Genomic DNA, 20001 nt, shown 5'->3' on the forward strand with positions numbered 1-20001 from the left:
TTTATCGAATGTACAATTGCACAACTCTCTCTGTTGCACTTTATTCCAAGCTTTTTGTAAGTTAATTCACCAAGCTCATCGTACATTTTTTAAAATTGGAAAAATAAAACAACATTTCATTCCATTCACCAACCAGCTTGGCAAAAAAATGAATAGCCGAAATGTTTAGTTTCATAGCAACACGTTTCTGTCAAATCTATATTTTTCCCTGCCTCTTTTCAGATTGCCGCCTTTTTCCAGCTCCTCTTCCTGATATTGATTACATTCTGGTCAAACATGCAGATTAAATTGGTCCATACGGTGGTTTGCGGGACAGGTCCTGCATCAGACGTCATTCAAGCGCAGCAAGGTTCCTGTAGTTGTTGGAATGCTGTTTTCAAAAACAAAAATGTATAAAATGTGACTTTTACAGTCCTCAATTGTAACATATCCTATCTTTTAACCTGGTCAGTTTTTTTAAAAAAGGGATGGATGAATATCTGAAAAATGAGCAACAGGGCTAAGTGAATAACTCTCAGAGAGCCAGTGATATGCCAGAGCGCCATGGGCCAAATGGCCTCCTTCTGTGCTGTAAATTTCTATGAGAATGAGTTTTTAGTATCTTCATCCTTTTTAAAAAATGCTGAAATGAAAAATATATTAAAATCATATTTTGCAACAGATTCTATCTGTAAAGTATTTCAATTATAGTCATTTTGTCTCCTTAAACAAGGGTCCCTGTTTAAGATGCATATAATTTCCCTTCGCCAATCCTGCCACAAACCCCCAGCCATAAAGAGATGAAAGCATCTTGCTTCCAGCACATCAGCTGTTCAGTGCGTGAACGTGGGTGCAGGACAGGGCTTTCCACAACACATCCAGAAATGCTTTGCTTTCCCTTCTTTCCTATCAAACAGAATCTTGTTTGAGGTTTATGACTTCTCCCCATTAGTTACCAGTTAACCAGGTTACTATTTCATTATTTTTTAAAAAATAAATTTAAAGTAGCCAATTATTTTTTCCCCCCAATTAAGGAGCAATTTTTAGCATGGCCAATTCACCTACCCAGCACATCTTTGGGTTGTGGGGGTGAGACCCACACAGACACGGGGAGAATATGCAAATTCCACACGGACAGTGACCCAGGGCCAGAATTGAACCTAGGTCCTCAGTGCCGTGAGGCAGCGGTGCTAACCACTATGCCACCATGCTGCCCATTACCAGATTACTATTTCTGCAGCAGTGTACAAACGGAGCAGAGCAGTAAAAAAATAACATGGCAGAGCGCCAATTGAAATGAAATGAAAATCGCTTATTGTCACAAGTAGGCTTCAAATGAAGTTACTGTGAAAAGCCCCTAGTCGCCACATTCCGGCGCCTGTTCAGGGAGGCTGGTACGGGAATTGAACCGTGCTGCTGGCCTGCCTTGGTCTGCTTTCAAAGCCAGCGATTGAGCCCTGTGCTAAACCAGCCCCAATTCCTAATTGTCCACACACACACAATTATCAAAGGGGTCTCAGGTTGGTGATCAGGAGCAGGCATATTAGCCAATTTTCTCCCTCAAAACCCAAAATGCTGAGATTACTAATTGTAGAACATCAACTCTGAGATCAGGTTGGGGCCGAAGCACAGGAAGTTTCCTTTGCCCATGTGGCTCATATGATCGTTGTTTCATCAAATTAAAAAATAAATTCATAGCAAGTGGCACCTAGTTATTCCACTTTGATTTAACTGAAGGGTTACTTTACCATTTCACCAACTCTGCTCCAATGATGTCATGAACATGATACTGGATCCCTAATTTTACTGTGGAGGTTACTTTCCTAGTTTCTAGGTCCGACTGCAAAACTTCATTGTATTTAGATTTCCGGATCATGCCAAGAACAGCTTTGCGACCTGTAATGTGTGACCAACAGAGAGGTTTATCTTTTAACAGGTGATTGTCAAGCAACAGCGAAGAGCAACTCAGGCAAACTAAACGTGGCACTATCCCCCCTTACCATTGCAGAGAAACACAGGAACAACACTGGAGGATTACCACTCTCTATTGAAATACTGTGCAAAAATCACTATACACTGCCACTGTTCAATATACATTAGCTTAAATAAGACAATGGCTGATCAGACTGTAATCTCCACATTCTCACCTACCCCAATAACCTTTCATCCCCTTCTTTACCAAAAATCTATCTACCTCTGCCTTCTCAATACTCAAAGACTGTTCCACTGCCTTATGAGGGAGAGAGCTTCAAAATCACAGGACCCTAGGACAAAACATTTCTCCTCATCTTGGTCTTAAATGGTGGCCCTTTGTTTTTAAAACCAGTGACCTCAAGTTCTAGATTTTAACCACAAGAGGAAACATCCGCTCCATATCCACCCTGTATAGAATCTTCCGAATCTTATTTGTTTCAGTCAAGTCATCTCTTACTCTTCTGAACTCCAGCAGATACCGGTCTAGCCTGCCTTAACCTAATCCTCATAAGCCAACCCACCCAATCCAGGTAGTAGTTTAGAAAACCTTCTCTGAACCGCTTCCGATGCATTTATATTTTTCCTTAAATAAAGGAGACCAATATTGTACACAGTAATCCAGATGTGGTCTCACTAATATCCGACATAACTGAAGAATAATTTTTGTCCCCAATTCAGGGACAATTTAGCGTGGCCAATCCAATTACCCTGCACATATTTTTGGGTTGTGGGGGTGAGACGCACGGATACATGGGAGAATGTGCAAACTCCACACGGGCAGTGACACAGGGCCAGGATCGAACCCGGATCCTCGGTACCGTGAGAAAGTAGTGCTAACCACTGCATCAACTTGCCGCCCTAATAATTGAATAACTTCCCAATTTTGTATTCAATTCCCCTCACAATAAACAATAACATTCTATTAGCTTTCCTAATTACTTGCTGTATCTGCATGCTAGCCTTTCATGATTCATGCACTAGGACACTCAGATCCCTCTGCATCTCAAAGTTCTATAATCTTGCACCATTCAGATAATATGCTTCTTTTTTATTTTTCCTGCCAAAATGAGCAATTTCATATTATCCTCCATTTTTATGTACCTATATATATCCCTTTGTAGCCTCCCTTTGTCCTCTTCACATCTTACTTTCTTATATATCTTTGTGTCATCAGCAAATTTAGCAACCATACCTTTGGTCCTCTCATCCAAGCTTTTATACAAATTGTAAAAAGTTGAGACCCCAGCACTGATCCCTGGGGCACACCTTGCCGACCAGAAAATGATTCATTTATGCCCACTCTGTTTCCTGTTAGCTAGCCAATCTTTTATCCATGCGAATATGTTAACCCTTACACCATGAGCATTTATTTTTCGCAAATGCCTTCTGGAAATTGAAGTACAGTACATCCACTGGTTCTCCTTTATCCAGAGCATATGTTACTTCTTCAAAGAAGTCCAATATATTGGTTAAACACGATTTCCCTTTCACAAGACCATGTTGACTCTGCCTCATTACTTCGATTTTTTTTTCCATACATCTTTAATAATAGCTTGCAACATTTTCCCTATGACAGGTGTGAAGCTAACTGGTCTGTAGTCTCCTGCTTTCGGTCTCCCTCCCTTTGTGAATAAAAGGAGTTACATGCACTATTTTTCAATCTAATGGAACTTTCCCTAAATCTAGGGAATTTTGGAAAATTAAAACCAATGCATCTTACTAGCCACTTCTTTTAAGACCCTAGGATGAAGTACATCAGGACCCAAGGACTCGTCAATCCACAGCTCCAACAATTTTCTCAGTGCCATTTCCCTGGTGAATGTAATTTTCCCCGAGTTCCTGCCACCCTCCCATTTCCTGATTTACAGCTATTTCTGGAATGTTACTTGTCTCCTCTATAATGAAGACTGATGCAAAATACTATTCAACTCATCTGCCATCACTTTATTTTCCATTATTAATTCCCTAGACCTATAGGACCAACACTCATTTCATTAACTCGTTTCATTTTTAAATATCTATAGAAACTATTATCTGTCTTTATATTTCTATAAACTTTTTTTTTTTCCTTTAAATTTTAGAGTACCCAATTCATTTTTTCCAATTAAGGGACAATTTAGCGTGGCCAATCCACCTAGCCTGCACATCTTTGGGTTGTTGGGGCAAAACCCATGCAAACATGAGGAGAACATGCAAACTCCACACGGACAGTGACCCAGAGCCGGGATCGAACCTGGGCCCTCGCCACCGTGCTGCCCATCTGTCTTTATATTTCTAGTTAGCTTTCTCTCATATTCTAATTTTTCCTTGCTTATCAATATTTTAGTCATTCATAGAATCCCTACAGTGCAGAAGGAAGCCATTTGGCACATCAAATCTTCCAATCTTCTGACCTGCCACCCATCTTTATGGATTTATATATTTTTCTTTAAGTTTGATACTTAGTTAACCACAGATGGTGGGTGGGTTCTCCCATGTCGGAAACTACCTGTCATGTGTATTCTGAAATATCCCCTTAAATTCTATGATCCCATCCTTCCCTTAATTTACTTTATGTACATTTTGCCACCCTCTGGCTCGGCCTGTGGTCCCTTCCCCCCCCCCCCCCCCCCCCCCCCGTTTACTTTAGCTAGCCCTCATAACTGCCCTTACTTAAGTCATAGACCCACTCTTCTCGCCTTCAAACTGAATGTAAAACTCATTGTGTTACAATATTAGATTGAGGTTTTAATAATTGTATCACTTTCCTAAATACATTTTAAAAATAAAACACCTTTCACAGTCTCAGGTCCACCAATGAAGTATTTTTTTTTTTTTTTTAAAAAGCAGGAGCAAGGGGCAGCACGGTAGCATTGTGGATAGCACAATTGCTTCACAGCTCCAGGATCCCAGGTTCGATTCCGGCTTGGGTCACTGTCTGTGCGGAGTCTGCACATCCTCCCAGTGTGTGCGTGGGTTTCCTCCGGGTGCTCCGGTTTCCTCCCACAGTCCAAAGATGTGCAGGTTAGGTGGATTGGCCATGCTAAAATTGCCCTTAGTGTCCAAAATTGCCCATAGTGTTGGGTGGGGTTACTGGGTTATGAGGACGGGGTGGAGATGTTGACTTTGGGTAAGGTGCTCTTTCCAAGAGCCGGTGCAGACTCGATGGGCCGAATGCCTCCTTCTGCACTGTAAATTCTATGATAATCTATGAACTGTTGCTTTGTAGGGAAATCAATTTGCACAAGATAACTCCCACAAACAGTAATGTGACAATCTTTTTAGTGATCTGGGTGAGGGACAAATATTAGTCAGGTCAGCAGGAAAAGTCCCCTGCTTTTGTTTTACATCCAGCGAATAAGGGTGATGAGACTCCAGTTTAACATCTTATCCAAAACATACTGCAGCACTCACTCAGTACCAAATTGAAAGTTTGACTAGATTATTTGCCCAAGTATCTGTTTTCTGAGACCGAGGCAAGAGTGCTACCACTGGGCAAGGCTAACACAAACTTTCAGTCATTAAAATATTGAACAATATCTTAAAACCAAACAGAAAACAGCCTGCAGCCTTCTGATGGAGTTCAAAATTGCTTGTGTATTTCAGTAACCAGTCACCTCCCCCAATACATTGTGATGGGACATACCTTTCACAAAGTATTTCACAAATCGCCCAGCACCTGGAATAGCAAGCCACCAGCATCCAAAATCTCGGACTGTAAGAAGTCCTGCATTCACCAACTGCCTGTCAACAAAAGGAATTAGAGTATTTATAAAAATGAAAGTAATCTCCAGGCAATTTAATTTGTCGGAACAGACCACATACACGTGATGGAGATTACAGCTATCCCATGGATTTGAGAGAGTCCAAATACATTTTTTTCTAGAGTCAATGATCTGCACTAAACCTGTATGGAAGAGACATTAATCTAAAGGTCCCATTTACCTTATCAAAATGGACATTAAATAACACCTGGTACTATTGAAAAGAACTAGGAGTTCTTCCCCCCATCATAACAAACAAGGAAAGCAGATTAACTGGTCAGTTTTCAAGATTGCTAAAACCCAGTTCAACCTCAGCTGGAGTATTGTGGACAGTTCTGGGCACCACACTTTAGGCAGGATATGAATGCATTGGAGAGAGTACAGACAACGTTTACTAGACTGGTTCCAGGGATGGGAAACTTTGGTTATGAGGATACATTGGAGAGGTTTGGACTATCCTCATTGTAGAGAAGGCTGAGACGAGATCTAACAGAGGTGTTCAAAACCACGAGGGGGTTCATTGGAGTAGATGAGTAGAAATTGTTACAGCTCATAAAAGGATTGAAAGGAAGCGGGAACAGATTTAAAGTGATTTGAAAAGAAGCAAATATTTTGAGAGAAAAAAAAAAACTTTCACACACAACGGGTACCTGGAAGTGTGGTGGAGACACAAGTTCAATTGAGGCATTCAAAAGGACATTAGATGATTATTTGAATCGAAACAATGTGCAGGGGTATGGGGAAACAGCAGGAGAACGGCACCAAGTCATAATGCACATTTGGAGAGCCAGTGCTGGGGCTGAATGGCCTCCTTCTGCACCATAACAATTGTGTGATCTATCTATCTATATAACAATCATTCCATTTCTGAGTAATTGATCAGACAAAAAGACCCCCCGAGATTGGGGGCAGCACGGTGGTGCAGTGATTAGCACTGCTGCCTCATGGCGCTTAGGACTCAGGTTCGATCCGGTCTGGGTCATTGTCCAATTTGCACATTCTCCCTGTGTCTGCAAGGGTCTCACCCCAACAACCCAAAGATGTGCAGGGTAGATGGATTGGCCAAGCTAAATTGCCAAGGAAAAAAATAATTGGATACTCTAAATTTATAGGAAAATAAAAAGAGCCTTGAGACACAGTAACAGCCAAGAGTATATCATGCTGCAACACAGCATTGACATTCTAACAACATTTGAACGTACGGAAAACCTTTCAGTGAAGTAAATGGAAATTATAAACTTGAGCATGTTTCTCACACATGAAGCCTGGTCCTACACAGGGATTCAAATCCTACCAAAGTCTTTTTATTTTTTTTTTATAAAACATTCTCAATATTCTAAATGCTAATACACAAAGATTAATCACTTAGCATTGCTGCCTCACGTGCTGAGGATCCGGGTTCGATTCTGGCCCGTATGAAGTTTGCTCATTCTCCCAGTGTCTGCATGGGTATCACCTCCACAACCCAAAGATGTGCAGGTTAGGTGGATTGGCCATGTTAAATTGGGGAAAAAAAATAATTGGGTACTCTAAATTTATTTAAAAAGACAAAGATTAATCACTATCGAAATCATAGACTCCTTACAGTGCAGACGGAGGCCATTCGGCCCATCGAGTCTGCACCAGCCCTTTGAAAGAGCACCCTTCTTAAATGGGTTTCTTTTTTTTTTTTTTAATTTAGAGCACTCAATTCACTCTTCCCAATTAAGGGGCAATTTAATGTGGCCAATCAACTTGCCCTGCACATCTTTGGGTTGTGGGGGTGAAACCCACGCAAACACGGGGAGAATGTGCAAACTCCACACGGACAGTGACCCAGAGCGGGGATCGAACCTGGGACCTCGGTGCCGTGAGGCAGCAGTGCAAAGCACTGCCCCACCGTGCTGCCCTTTAGCATGTTTCTTAACTTCTACTTAAACGTGATTCTTCAAGTTACGCACTAAAGTGTCTGCATCTTTAAAAAACTGAAAAGAAAATTCAATTTCTTATTTAGGATTCTTGCAATCTGTGATTTTCTATCGGCAAGCAAAAAAATCTGAGCACGTAATAAAAACAATGAATGAATAATAACAGAAAATGCTGGAAATATTCAGCAGCATCTGCAGAGAGAGAGAAAACATGTTAAAGTTTAAGATCAATGCCCTTTCTTCAGGATTTTGAATAAACTGGTTTGACATGTTTGAAAAGACATTATGCTTTTTTTTTTTTAAATTTAGAGTACCCAATTCATTTTTTCCAATGAGAGAGCAATTTAGTGTGGGTAATCCACCTAGCCTGCTCATCTTTGGGTTTGTGGGGCGAAACCCACGCAAACACGGGGAGAATGTGCAAACTCTGCACGGACAGTGACCCAGAGCCGGGATCGAACCTGGGCACTCGCCACCATGAGGCTGCAGGGCTAACCCACTGCGCCACCGTGCTGCCCCCAAAAGAAAATGCTTAAGTGGCCGTTCAAGTCACAAACATTCTTCTGTAGCATACAAATTGAATTGCATAACCGGCTTGAAGTGTTGAATACCATTTTCAAACAAGACAAGATACGATTCTTTAATGTTTTATTCCTTTGCACTATCCCAGTTACTTACGTTATTTCTTGGTCACAAAATGAAAACTCCTTCAGCATTTTATCTTCGTTGAAACCAATATCTGTACACGAGTTCAACACAGTCTCCAGAAACTTTTGTACTGTTGCAGCAGTTCCTTTTGTTGCTGTTGCAGCCAAAACTTTACTTTTGTAATCTTCAGTAAATACAACGCCGAACACATCCGTGTCAAATCCAAACTGGAAAATCCGGACATCTCCTCGATCCTTTAGTTCATTCTGATGAACATACAGGAATGAAAACAATGGCACTATTATGATTTAGATCAATTTGAATATCCTGAGATTCTTAACATTAGAGAGTAGCTGATCATAATTAGTCACAGGGGCTGTTTAGCACAGGGCTTAATCGCTGGCTTTGAAAGCAGACCAAGGCAGGCCAGCAGCACGGTTCGATTCCCGTGACAGCCTCCCCGAACAGGCGCCGGAATGTGGCGACTAGGGGCTTTTCACATTAACTTCATTTGAAGCCTACTTGTGACAATAAGCGATTTTCATTTCATTTCATTTCAGAAGCAGTCTTGGTTCAGTGGGTAGGCAGAAGGTTGTGTGTTCACATCCCACTCCAGGGATTTGAGCACTTAATCTAAAATGACACAGTGATGAGGGAATGCTGAAGAAACATCATCACCTTGAAATGTTTCTCTCTCCAGAGATGCTGTCTGACTGTCAAGTGGTTCCAGGATTTTTTGTTTTACTGAACAAGTAATTCAAATGAATATAGAGTGACGTCTCGACCAAAACTTGAGCTAGTGCAGTTGGCTAGAATGTGATACAGAATGACACCAACAGTGTGTTCAATCCCCATTACAGCTGTCATCATTCATGGAGGCCTGTCTCCTTGCCTTGTCCCATGCTTGATGCAAAATGATGCCCTCAAGCTATATGATCACTTGTCTCTCTCCAACAGAGAGAGATGCCTATGGCCCCTGATGAAATATGGCTAATTACCTTACATACATAACTACAAGCCTATAAAGCAAAATACTGCAAACGCTGGAGATCTGAAATCAAAACAAAATGCTGGAAAAACTCAGTCTGGCAGTATCTGTGGGGAGAGTATGAATCTTCTTTGGAACATACATTTCTATCTCAATTTCAGTTCTCCACGTGCTTAAACAACACATACAGTAGCTTCACATAATAATAGACTTACCAGTTGACGATCAACTGTAGTTTTGTCTTTAACAATACTGTAAAGTTGGTGTTTTAGAACTATAGGCGGAAGAGAATCATCAAATAACTTGCGAGGAAATAAGGACGCTAAAGAAATAAGCGCGGATTCAGTATCATTTGGCACGCCTGTTGAAAAATGTAAACATAAGCAATTGTCAATTTTTAGGATTCTAAAGTCTTTGCAAATAGCATTCAAATAAATTACACGATACCATTGCAGTAATCTAAATGAAAACACATTTCTGTGTGCTCTCAGGATAAAGAGTCAGCCTTCTCAACACCAGAGGGTTCAGTCAATGAATATCCACCTCCTCCACGATAGTCCTCAAAACTGGGGTCCCGCAAGACTGTCCCTATTATGCTCCTGATACACACACGACTGTGACAAAATTTGGCTCTAACTCCATCTACAAGTTTGCTGATGGCACGACCATACTGGGTTGGATCTCAAACACAACAAATCAGAGTACAGGAGGAAAATAGAGAACCTAGTGGCATGTTACAATGACAACAATCTCTCCCTCATCAACTTCAGGAAGCAAAGTGTCATCCATGCCCCTGTCTGTATCAATGATGCCAAGGTGGTTGACAACTTCAAATTCCTAGGTGTAAACATCACCAACAATCTGTCCTGGTCTACCCACGTTGACACTACAACCAAGAAATGCCTATATTTCCTCAGGAAATTCAGTATGTGCACAATGACTTACCAATTTTTACAGATGTACCATATAAAGTATCTTGCTGTATCGCAGCTTGATCTGGCAACTGCTTGGTCCAAGACCATAAGGAAACTACTGAGAGTCGTGAACACAGCCCAGTCCATCATGCGGGCCAGCCACCCATCGATTGACTTTGTCTACATCGCCCACTGCCTTGGAAAAACTGGCAGCATAATCAAAGACCCTCCCATCCAGGTTATTCTCTCTTCCATCGGGCAGGAGATACGAAAGTTTGAGAAAATGCAGCAATCGATTCAAAAACAGCTTCTTCCCCGCTGTTACAAGACTCCTGAATGGTCCTCTTATGGACTGAACTGATCTTTCAATGCATCTTCTCTACAGTTGTAGCACTATATTCATATGTATCACCCAATGTCTATGGTTATGTATTTACATTGTGTATTTATCGTATGTTCTATGTTTTCATATATGGAGTGATCTGCCTGGACTGTGCACAGAACAATATTTTACACTGTACCTCGGTACACGTGACAATAAATCTAAAAACTCTAATCAAGATTCAGATTGATAGATTTGTGGACATTAAGGAAATCAAGGGAAATAGGGACAGGTCAAGAAAGAGACATCGAAGGGTGGCACGGTGGTTAACACTGCTGCCTCACGGCGCTGAGGACCTGGGTTCGATCCCAGCCCCGGGTTCGATCCCAGCCCCGGGTCACTGTCTGTGTGGAGTTTGCACATTCTCCCGGCGTCTGCGTGGATCTCACCCCCACAACCCAAAAGATGTGCAGGGTAGGTGGATTGGCCATGCTAAATTGCCCCTTATTTGCCATCGAGATAGAAGATCAGCCATGACTGTATTGAATGGCCTAGCAGGCTCGGGAGGCCAAATGGCCTACACGCCTCCTATTTTTTACATTCTCCTGTGTAACAAGCTAGAAGTTTCAAGCTAGAAGTTTTAATGTAGCTAATGTCGTTTTAGTGTAGTTGGGTTGAGGATTATCAATTGTCTTTGCAAACAGCATTCAAATAAAATACACGATACCATTGCAGTAATCTAAATGAAAACACATTTCTGTGTGCTCTCAGGATAAAGAGTCAGCCTTCTCAACACCAGAGGGTTCAGTCAATGAGTATCCACCTCCTCCACGATAGAGAAGGGAGTCGGACAATTGGAAGGTGCAAGTGGGGTTTAGGGATGCTCCTTTCCTTTATTAGCTGAGGCATAGAATACAAGAGCAGGGAGGTTATGCTGGATTCATACAAAATATCTCTTGAATAGCATGTGCAGTTCTGGTCACCTCATTACAGAAGGGTTTAATTGCATTAGAGAGGCTACAGAATACACTTACAGGGCTTGAAAATTGCAACTATTGGATAGGCTGGGGGTTGTTCTCCTTGGATCAGAGGAGGCTGAGGGGAAATCTGATTGAGATGTATCAAATTTTGAGGGGCTTGAATAGAATGGATGGGAAGGACCTATTTACTTAGCAGACAGATCAATGACTAGGGGACATAGAATTAGAGTGATTGGGGGTAGAAGGATTTGAGGGAAGATGAGGAAAACCTTTCTCACCCAGAGCATTGTAGGGGTCTGGAACTCGCTGTCTGAAAGGGTGTTCTAAATGGAAAGAGATTAGATGCAGCGGATGCCCAAAGAGACTTGGTGGTTCAGGTGCATAGGTCCTTACAATGCCACAGAAAAGTGCAGAAAATAATCAAAAAGGCTATTGGAACGCTAGCCTTTATATCTAGAGAATTGGGATATAACGACACAGGGGTTATGCTGCAGTTATACAAAACCCTGGTTAGACCCCACTTAGAGTCACTGTGAGCAGTTCTGGGCACCACACCTTAGGAAGGATATTTTGGCCTTGGAGGGAGGGCAGTGTAGGTTTACAAAAATGATACCTGGTTTACAGGGGTTGAGTTACGAGGAGAGATTATTCAAATTAGACCAGTTTTAACTAGAATTTAGAAGGCTAAAGGATGATCAGATCAAAGAATTCAAGATATTAACAGGGAAATACAGGGTAGATAAAGTAAATCTTTTCCACTGGTTGGAGATTCTAAAACTAGAGGCATATTCTAAAAATTAGGGCTAGAAATTCAGGAAAGATGTTAGGAAGAAGTTTTTCACTCAAAGGGTGGTAGAGGTTTGGAACTGTCTCCCATAAATAGCAGTTGAAGCTAAATCAGTTGTTCATTCCAAGTCTGACATAGATAGGTTTATGTTAAGCAAAGGTGTTAAAGGATATGGGCCAAAGGCAGGTATATGGAGTTGGGTCACACATTAACCATGATCTCATTGAATGGTGGTGGGACAGGTTTGAGGGGCTGAATGGCCTACTCCTGTTCCTGTTTCTAGGTAGAAACACTCATTTTAAATGTGTCTGGATATGCAAGTGATTTAACCTGTAAGGCTACAGACAAAATGCTAGGAGATGAAAACTTGTGTGATAACAAGTGAAATTAAAGAATGTATTTTCCAGTTGTATTATTCAAACATTCATAGTGTTACCATCAAAATTGTCATCTTTTGTCTTGTCCACCAACTTGAAGCCTTCTGCTAACCCAGACTTGTGTTTCTTCACATGCCGAAAAACATCTGGTATCAAGTTTCTTTTCCGATTCATTACTGTAATTAAGAATAGAAAAAGATAGCAATTGAAACATTGCACAGTAAAATAATCTTATCTGTAACGGTGTCAGTTCCAAGTGCAACATTTTCACTTAAACAACCATCCATAATAATATATCATATGCTACTCAGTACAATTGAAACTGCTCAAAAAGGACTTTGACCATTTCACCGAAAGAAAGACTTGCATTTATATAGCACCTTTCATGACCTCAAGACATTTGATTGAGAATAAGCATTGACTAGAGTACCAGGAGCACTTCCATTCTCATTTTCAAAATGGTATAATGGGATCTTTTATGTTCACTTGAGGACAGATAAATCTTGCGTGAGGGTTCCATCCAAACAACAGGACCTCCAACAGTATTGCATACCCTCAGTACTGCACTGAGTGTATCAGCCTAGATGATGTGCTCAGCTTTCTGAAGCGGGACTTGAACACACAATCTTCTGACTCAGAAGTTGAAACAAGTAAAATGGGATCTCCAATTGGAACCACACAAGTTATAAAATTCCCATTGCATTAATGTCACCAAAGCATTATATACTTCTGTCCAATCAAGTGATTGTGAATTCAAGTAAACTTAACTATCCATCCGACAATGTGGGAAATTGTCCAGGTATGTCCAGTCCACAAGAAGTAGGACAAATCAGTAAGGCCAATTACCACCCCATCAGTCCACTCTTAAATCATAGACTAAGTAATGGAATGTGATGTACAGTGCTATCCAGCAGTACTTAGCGATAGCCTGCCCATTGCTCAGTTTGGGTACCTCTCAGCTTTTGACTTCATTACAGACTTGATAGATTCCAAGGATTGAGAGAGTAAGATCAAGGCAGCAAAACCATGGGAGAGATTTTAAATTCTTTCATGGGATGTGGGCGTTGCAGGCTAGGCTTATTTGTTGCCCATCCACAATTGGCCTTTAGACTGTGGTGGTGAGTCACCTTCTTGAACCATTGCCCACTTGGTATAGGAACACCCACATTGCTCTTTTCATGATTTTGACTCAGCAAAAATGAAGGAACAGCAACTGGACTAACCATATAAATACTGTGGCAACAAGAGCAGATCAGAGGCTAGGAATCCTGGGGTGAGTAACTCACCTTCTGACTTCCCAAGGCATGTCTACCATCTACAAGGCACAAGTCAGAAGTGTGATAGAATACTCTCCACTTACCTGGATGAATGCAGCTCCAACAACACTATGCAGTTTGACACCAGCCAAGACAAAGAAGCCCATTTGATTGGCACTCCTTCCACAAACATTCACTCCCTCCCCCACTGACGCACAGTAGCAGCATTGTGTACCACTTACAAATGCACGGCAGGAACACAACAAAGCTCTTTAGGCAACACCTGCCAAATCCACAAATGCTACCATCTACAAGGACAAGGGCAGAAGGCACATTGGAACACCACCACTTGGATGTTCCCTCCAAGTCACTCACCACCCTGACTTGGAAATATATAGCTGTTCTTTTACTGACACTGGGTCAAAACTCTGCGACTCCCTAACAGCACTGTGGGTGTCCCTACACCACAGGGACTGCAGTAGCTCAAGAAAGCAGCTCACCATCACCTTCTCAGAGGAAATTAGGGATGGGCAATAAATGCTGGCCTAACCAGCGATGCCCACATCCCATAAATGATTTTTGGAAAAATCTGCTGCCCTTGTCCTTCTAGGTGGTAGAGGTCACAAGTTTAGAAGGTGGTGACAAAAGAGCCTTGGTGAGCTGCTGCAGTAGTCAATGTTGAAGATGGTAGGTGGGGTGCCAATTAAATGGGCTGTTGTGCCCTGGATGTCAAACATCTTGGGTGTTGGGGTCACATTGATCTAGTTAAGCAGAGAGTACTCCATCACACTCCTGAATTGTCCCTAATTTCTGGACAGGCTTTGGGGACTCAGGTGGTGAGTTAATTGCCACAGAATTCCCAGCCTCGGTCCTGCTAGTGCAGCCACAGTATTTATATGGCCGGGTAATGGTAACCCCCAGGATGTTCATAGTGGAGATTCACTGATTGGAGTCATAAGTCTCAGGGCATCACTGCAGGAGTTCCACAGATGGTGCTCTAAGCCCAACCATCTTAGCCTTCCCTCTATCATAAGGTCAGAAGTGGGAGCTTTTGCTGATGATTGCACAACGTTCCACACTATTAATGACTCCTCAAATACTGAAGCAGTCCATATCCATAAACAGCAAGACCTAGGTAGGATTCAGGGCTGATAAGTAGCAAGTAACATTCACACCACAGAAGTGCCAGGCAACGACCATCTCTAACAAGAGAGATTCTCTTACCTTGGCATTACCAACTTGAACTGTAGTCACCATTCCTTCACTGTCACTGGGTCAAAATCCTGGAACTCCCTTCCTAACAGCACTATAAATGTTCCTACACAACATGCAGCAGTTCAAAAAGCAGCTCAGCACTCTCTCAAGGACAATTAAGGGAGGGCAATGATCCTTGCCTAGCCAGTGACAACCACATCACACAAACATATAAGATCAGTGTCGGTAATACCATTGAAATTTTTGCATTTGAAAGCAAGGATGGGAGCTTTAAATCAAGACATTTCTTGACTAGACGGCATTGAGCACAGGGGCGATTGGGGAAGGAGACTTGCTGCAAGTTCGGGTTAAGGCAGCAGAGTTTTGGATGACTTCAAGTTTGCTAAAAATGAAGAGAGGCCAGCTAGGGGAGTGCGTTGGGATAGTCAAGTCGAGATATAACATAATTACCTGAACCATCCAAGCTGCGGGTTGTACTAGTAGTAGCCACCGCTTCGCCCCTCATCAGAAGCAGGTGATGCCTACATTTAATGTCGACAGAAACGCAATCATTCCGCGACACCCAAACATCGGTGCACAGAGATGACGTTTTATAATGTGCGCGTCTAATTGATGTCCGGTCAACCTGACAGAATTATTCATTTCCATCCATTAATTCGATACGGAACCAAAACAAAACAGCTGCCGTCTTAATTAAGTGCGCTACTTCTCAAAGTATGAATGTAAGTTTTTTTCAGCGAACGAAAAGGTGAACTGATGGTGTATTCGGTTAAATTGTTTCTGAGGTGGATTATGTTTCCCTCCGGAAGCTGAAAGCTGCGGTGCTGGTTTCTCGGCGCCATTTCGCGCTGTTGCTCCAGCTCCCCCTCGGTGGCGGCGCCACCTCCTCCCGGTGAGGCGGAGAACGGTACCGTGTTCAAGCTGGAAGCGCGGGTTTGTTTCTCTCTCCTCCTTTCCTGTGAATGAAGCCGTTAAAGGGCCTCGGGGGACAGGCTGCACACCTGCCGCCTCTCCACAGTCCCGGGAGCAAAGGAGACTCCGACCTCTCTGCGGCTGAAAGGCCCGAAAGGAATCCGAGGGAAAGAGAGAGAGAAGGGGGATGGACGGGCCGATTTCCTGAATTCTACCCCTGACTCTCGCCATTCGTGCTTGGGGGTGAAATCGGGTGCAGATTAAATTCCCCATCCCAGAAAATCGACCCCCGCCCGCGCGAATAGTCTTCGCATTTAATATCCCAGCACCTGTCCTGTCGCATCACTGAGTGAGAGTGACAGTTTCCAACTGGGAATCACTCCTCCGCTTGAGATTTTAACTCAACCCATTTACCGTGGGAATTCTTGCAGCGGAAGGAGACTTTCATCCCATCAGCCGCGACTGGATTTGAACCAGATCTGAGACTGAAAGGCTAGTGTCACTAAACTCTGTCGTCTTTTTTTAACTTGGACGTCTGATTTTTTTTTTAACGGTCCTTTGAAAGTATGAGCACTGGTGTTGGCCTGGCTGTGTTGCAGAGATCCTGACAGAGATCCTTCCTTTATGTCTGTGCAGCCTGTAATTATCTGTCACACATTTTGACGTTAACCACTTTTGTGGTGTTATGTTGTTCCTGGACATGGTTTTGTCAGAATTGTAAAATCTTTTTTTTTTGGTAAGTTGCAGTCAGGGATTTTTGACAATTTTCTGATTTAAACGGATGACAACTACTGTAAATAAGTCAATAAATAATATTTGAGAAATAATGATTGTGTTTGTTTCTTGGTACCCAGTAATGAATTATCTGGTGATCCAGTCACTGAGATTATACAGAGGTAGAGAAAGTGCTATTGCTACGAATGTAAGCTGCACTGTTTGGCCCAGACACACCTTGTGTTCAGAGTCCCAAACTGGCCACTTGGATGAAATAATTCCTAGCCATGTGCCCCATATTAACTCATGGTATTTGGCAGAAGAGGGGAAGAGAACTGGTATGGGGAGGTTGTTGTGAGTGCCTTGCAGATTAATTGTAAAATAAGAGCAGTATTGTAGTTTCAGCACTGTATTTTAACTGCAGTACTGAATTCTTTTAATTGGTCATTTGCAAAAGTCCCTTGGTGATTGATTACCAGTTGATTTAAATTTATGAAATTAACAGAAGAAAATAATGCATGTGACTACTGATAAACAATTTTCCTTTACAAGCAATACCAGATATTAATTGTTGAGCAGGTTATTGAGAGGAGTTTTATATGCTGAAAGCTCTTTGGGTCTGGCAGCATCAATGGATAGAGAGATTGAGTTAACATTTCAGTTGATGACCTTTCATCGATTACTAATCATTGTCCAGCAACCCATGTTGAAAAGTGAATCTTTGATGGCAGGATTGAGCATGTGTCCATAGTCAATTAGCTTGTTGAAACTCAGCACCTAGGTTTATAAACTCAGCACCTGGTGAAGAATATCCAGTCAGAATGACAGACTAGAGAACAACCATTGCTGGAGGAGCCTAAATGAACAGAATTCCTTAAAGTTAATAATAAAATCCCATATATTGCCTCGAAAGCAAAATCCAATCATCTTGGTAATATTTCTGGATCATTAACTAGTACTGCAGGTACGGATCATTTGACTTGCCTTTATGTACTTATTGGACAATCCAATGATTTTGCTGCAGTTAGATAGATTTGTGATGTGGTTCAGAGAAAGACATGGGTAAAACAGCTGACAAAAATAATATGAAAAATAACTTGTTCTTCTCTCCTCCGTTTTCACATTTTCCTCTGGCATGAACCAAGATCATTTGAGCCAATCGGATCAAAAAATTGCATTTTCTTTGGGAAAAGAGAGCAACAATGCTTAGCAGTTAACTGTCAGTCACCATGAACTGGTGCAATCTCATGGCATCACCTCCACCAATCAGAGTGCACTTGCCAACCAATCAACACCCTCTTCCCATACAGTATAAATTTGATTTCCCTTGCATTGTATCCTTGCAAATGTTCTGATGAGTGCAAGGTGAAGAGCTTTGACAAAATCTTTTTTCAGGAATACTCAAGTTTTCTACTATCAAACTGCTTTTTTTTTGAGATGGAGTAAGTAAAAGGCAGGTCCGGAGGTCAGATGTTGTGACCGAATAATTTTGCCTCTTGCTGTTCATGAATACTTGTTGCACATTAGATTTCACTGTCATATCTCAAAATTCCCATGCACTTATATCTATTCAAAATGATTACAAGACAAGTCGCAGTTTTATGCAGCTTTGTTCTTGACTCATTTCTTGAGACAGTATAAGTCAAATATTTTAAAAGCTTGAAAAAATAAGCAACTTCATAGTTTTTATTACAAACCGTTTTACTATTTTTAAGATTAAAAATCTATATTGTACACCATTAATTCCTGTTATAACCAACATTTAGGTTGGCAAAGTAACAATAACAGTGAACAGCTTCAACATTTTCAGCTGATCAGAGAGCCAGCATGGAGTTGTAAAGGATAGGTCGGGGAGCACGGTGGCGCAGTGGTTAGTACTGCTGCCTCACGGCACCGAGGTCCCAGGTTCGATCCCAGCTCTGGGTCACTGTCTGTGTGGAGTTTGTACATTCTCCCTGTGTTTGTGTGGGTTTCGCCCCCACAACCCAAAGATGTGCAGCGTAGGTGGATTGGCCACGTTAAATTGCCCCTTAATTGGGAAAAAATAATTGGACACTCTAACATTTTTTTAAAAAAGTCACGGATAGGTCATGCCTGACTGACCTGATTGAATTTTTGGAGACATGACTAAAGTAGTGGACAGGGAAATGACTAATGGATATTATTTATTTGGACTTCAGAAGGCATTTGATAAAAGACCCAGACCAGAGACTGTTAGCTAAAGTTGAACTTCATGGAACTGAAGACAAATTATTAGTTGTAGGGATAGAAGGTACTACAGCCAAATTTGCAGAAGAGTGAGGGGAGAATCTCATAGAAACTTCTAAAATTCTAACAGGATTAAACCAGGTAGATTCAGAAAGAATGTTCCCAATGGTAGAGGAGTCCAGAATTAGGGGTCAGAGTTTGAGGATGAGGGGTAAAACTTTTAGGGCTGAGGCAAGGAGAAATTTCTTCATCAGAAAGAATGGTGAATCTATGGAATTCACTACCACAAGAAGTAGTTGATGCAAAACATTGTGCAATTTCAAGAAGAAATTAGATAATTGGGGGCATTGTGGCACAATGGTTAGCACTGCTGCATCACAGCGCCAAGGATCCGGGTTCAATTCCAGCCTCACCTGTGTGGTTTGCACTTTCTCCCCGTGTCCGCGTGGATTTCCTCCGGGTGCTCCGGTTTCTTCCCCCCCCCCCCCTTCCCGGTTTCCTCCCACAACCCAAAGAAGTGCAGGTTAGGTGGTTTGGCCATGCTAAATTGCAGATTAGAATCCAAAAGATTAGGTGGGGATAGGGTATGGGTGTGGGCCTAGGTAGGGTACTCTTTTCAAGAGTTGGTGCTGACTCGATGGGCTGAATGGCCTCCTTCTGCTCTGTAGAGATTCTATGATTCTATATAGCTCTTGGGGATAAAGGGATCGAGTGATATGGGGGGGGCAAGGTATTAAACTTGATGATTTATCATCTTTATTGTAACAAATAGGCTTACATTAAGACTGCAATGAAGTTACTTTGAAAAGCCTCTAATCGCCACATTCCGGCGCCTGTCAGTACACAGAGGGAGAATTCAGAATGTCCAAATTACCTAACAGCACGTCTTTTTGGACTTGTGGGAGGAAACGGGAGCACCCGGAGATAATAATTGGCAGAGCAAGCTCGAATGGGCTCCTCCCATTTTCTATGTAGGTGGGCTAGTAAGCTGCAATCAGGAAATAAGAAATGTACAAATGGATACAGATAGGTGCGTGGGCCAAAATTTGGCAGATGGAGTTTAATGGACAAGTGGGA

The 20001-nt window shown here is 42.0% G+C and overlaps 2 protein-coding genes across 8 annotated transcripts in view; one reads left to right on the plus strand and one right to left on the minus strand.

The window, feature by feature from the left end:
* Window positions 1–15692, minus strand: LOC140394310 (inactive serine/threonine-protein kinase 19-like). Of its 2 annotated transcripts, XM_072481462.1 has the most exons (7): window positions 15541–15692; window positions 12679–12795; window positions 9455–9600; window positions 8282–8517; window positions 5579–5676; window positions 1728–1875; window positions 1–370 (listed from the first exon to the last, which is right to left on the minus strand). In XM_072481462.1, the coding sequence occupies exons 1-7, from the start codon at window positions 15593–15595 to the stop codon at window positions 325–327; spliced, it is 846 nt and encodes a 281-aa protein (XP_072337563.1). In that variant the 5' UTR covers window positions 15596–15692; the 3' UTR covers window positions 1–324. The 2 variants fall into 2 exon arrangements, with proteins under 2 accessions (XP_072337563.1, XP_072337564.1); XM_072481463.1 differs by lacking the exon at window positions 1728–1875.
* dxo (decapping exoribonuclease) overlaps window positions 15692–20001 on the plus strand; it is a 22637-nt gene continuing 18327 nt past the window's right edge. Inside the window, exon 1 of one of the 6 annotated variants that reach the window (XM_072481457.1) lies at window positions 15692–15812. The gene's annotated coding sequence lies outside the window, so the exon portion shown is untranslated. Of the gene's footprint in view, window positions 15813–15900; window positions 16739–20001 lie in introns of those variants that run through there. The other 5 variants (XM_072481456.1, XM_072481455.1, XM_072481453.1 and 2 more) reach the window with 5 other exon arrangements.

This window comes from Scyliorhinus torazame, chromosome 17, assembly GCF_047496885.1.
Source record: "Scyliorhinus torazame isolate Kashiwa2021f chromosome 17, sScyTor2.1, whole genome shotgun sequence".
Taxonomy (NCBI): domain Eukaryota; kingdom Metazoa; phylum Chordata; class Chondrichthyes; order Carcharhiniformes; family Scyliorhinidae; genus Scyliorhinus; species Scyliorhinus torazame.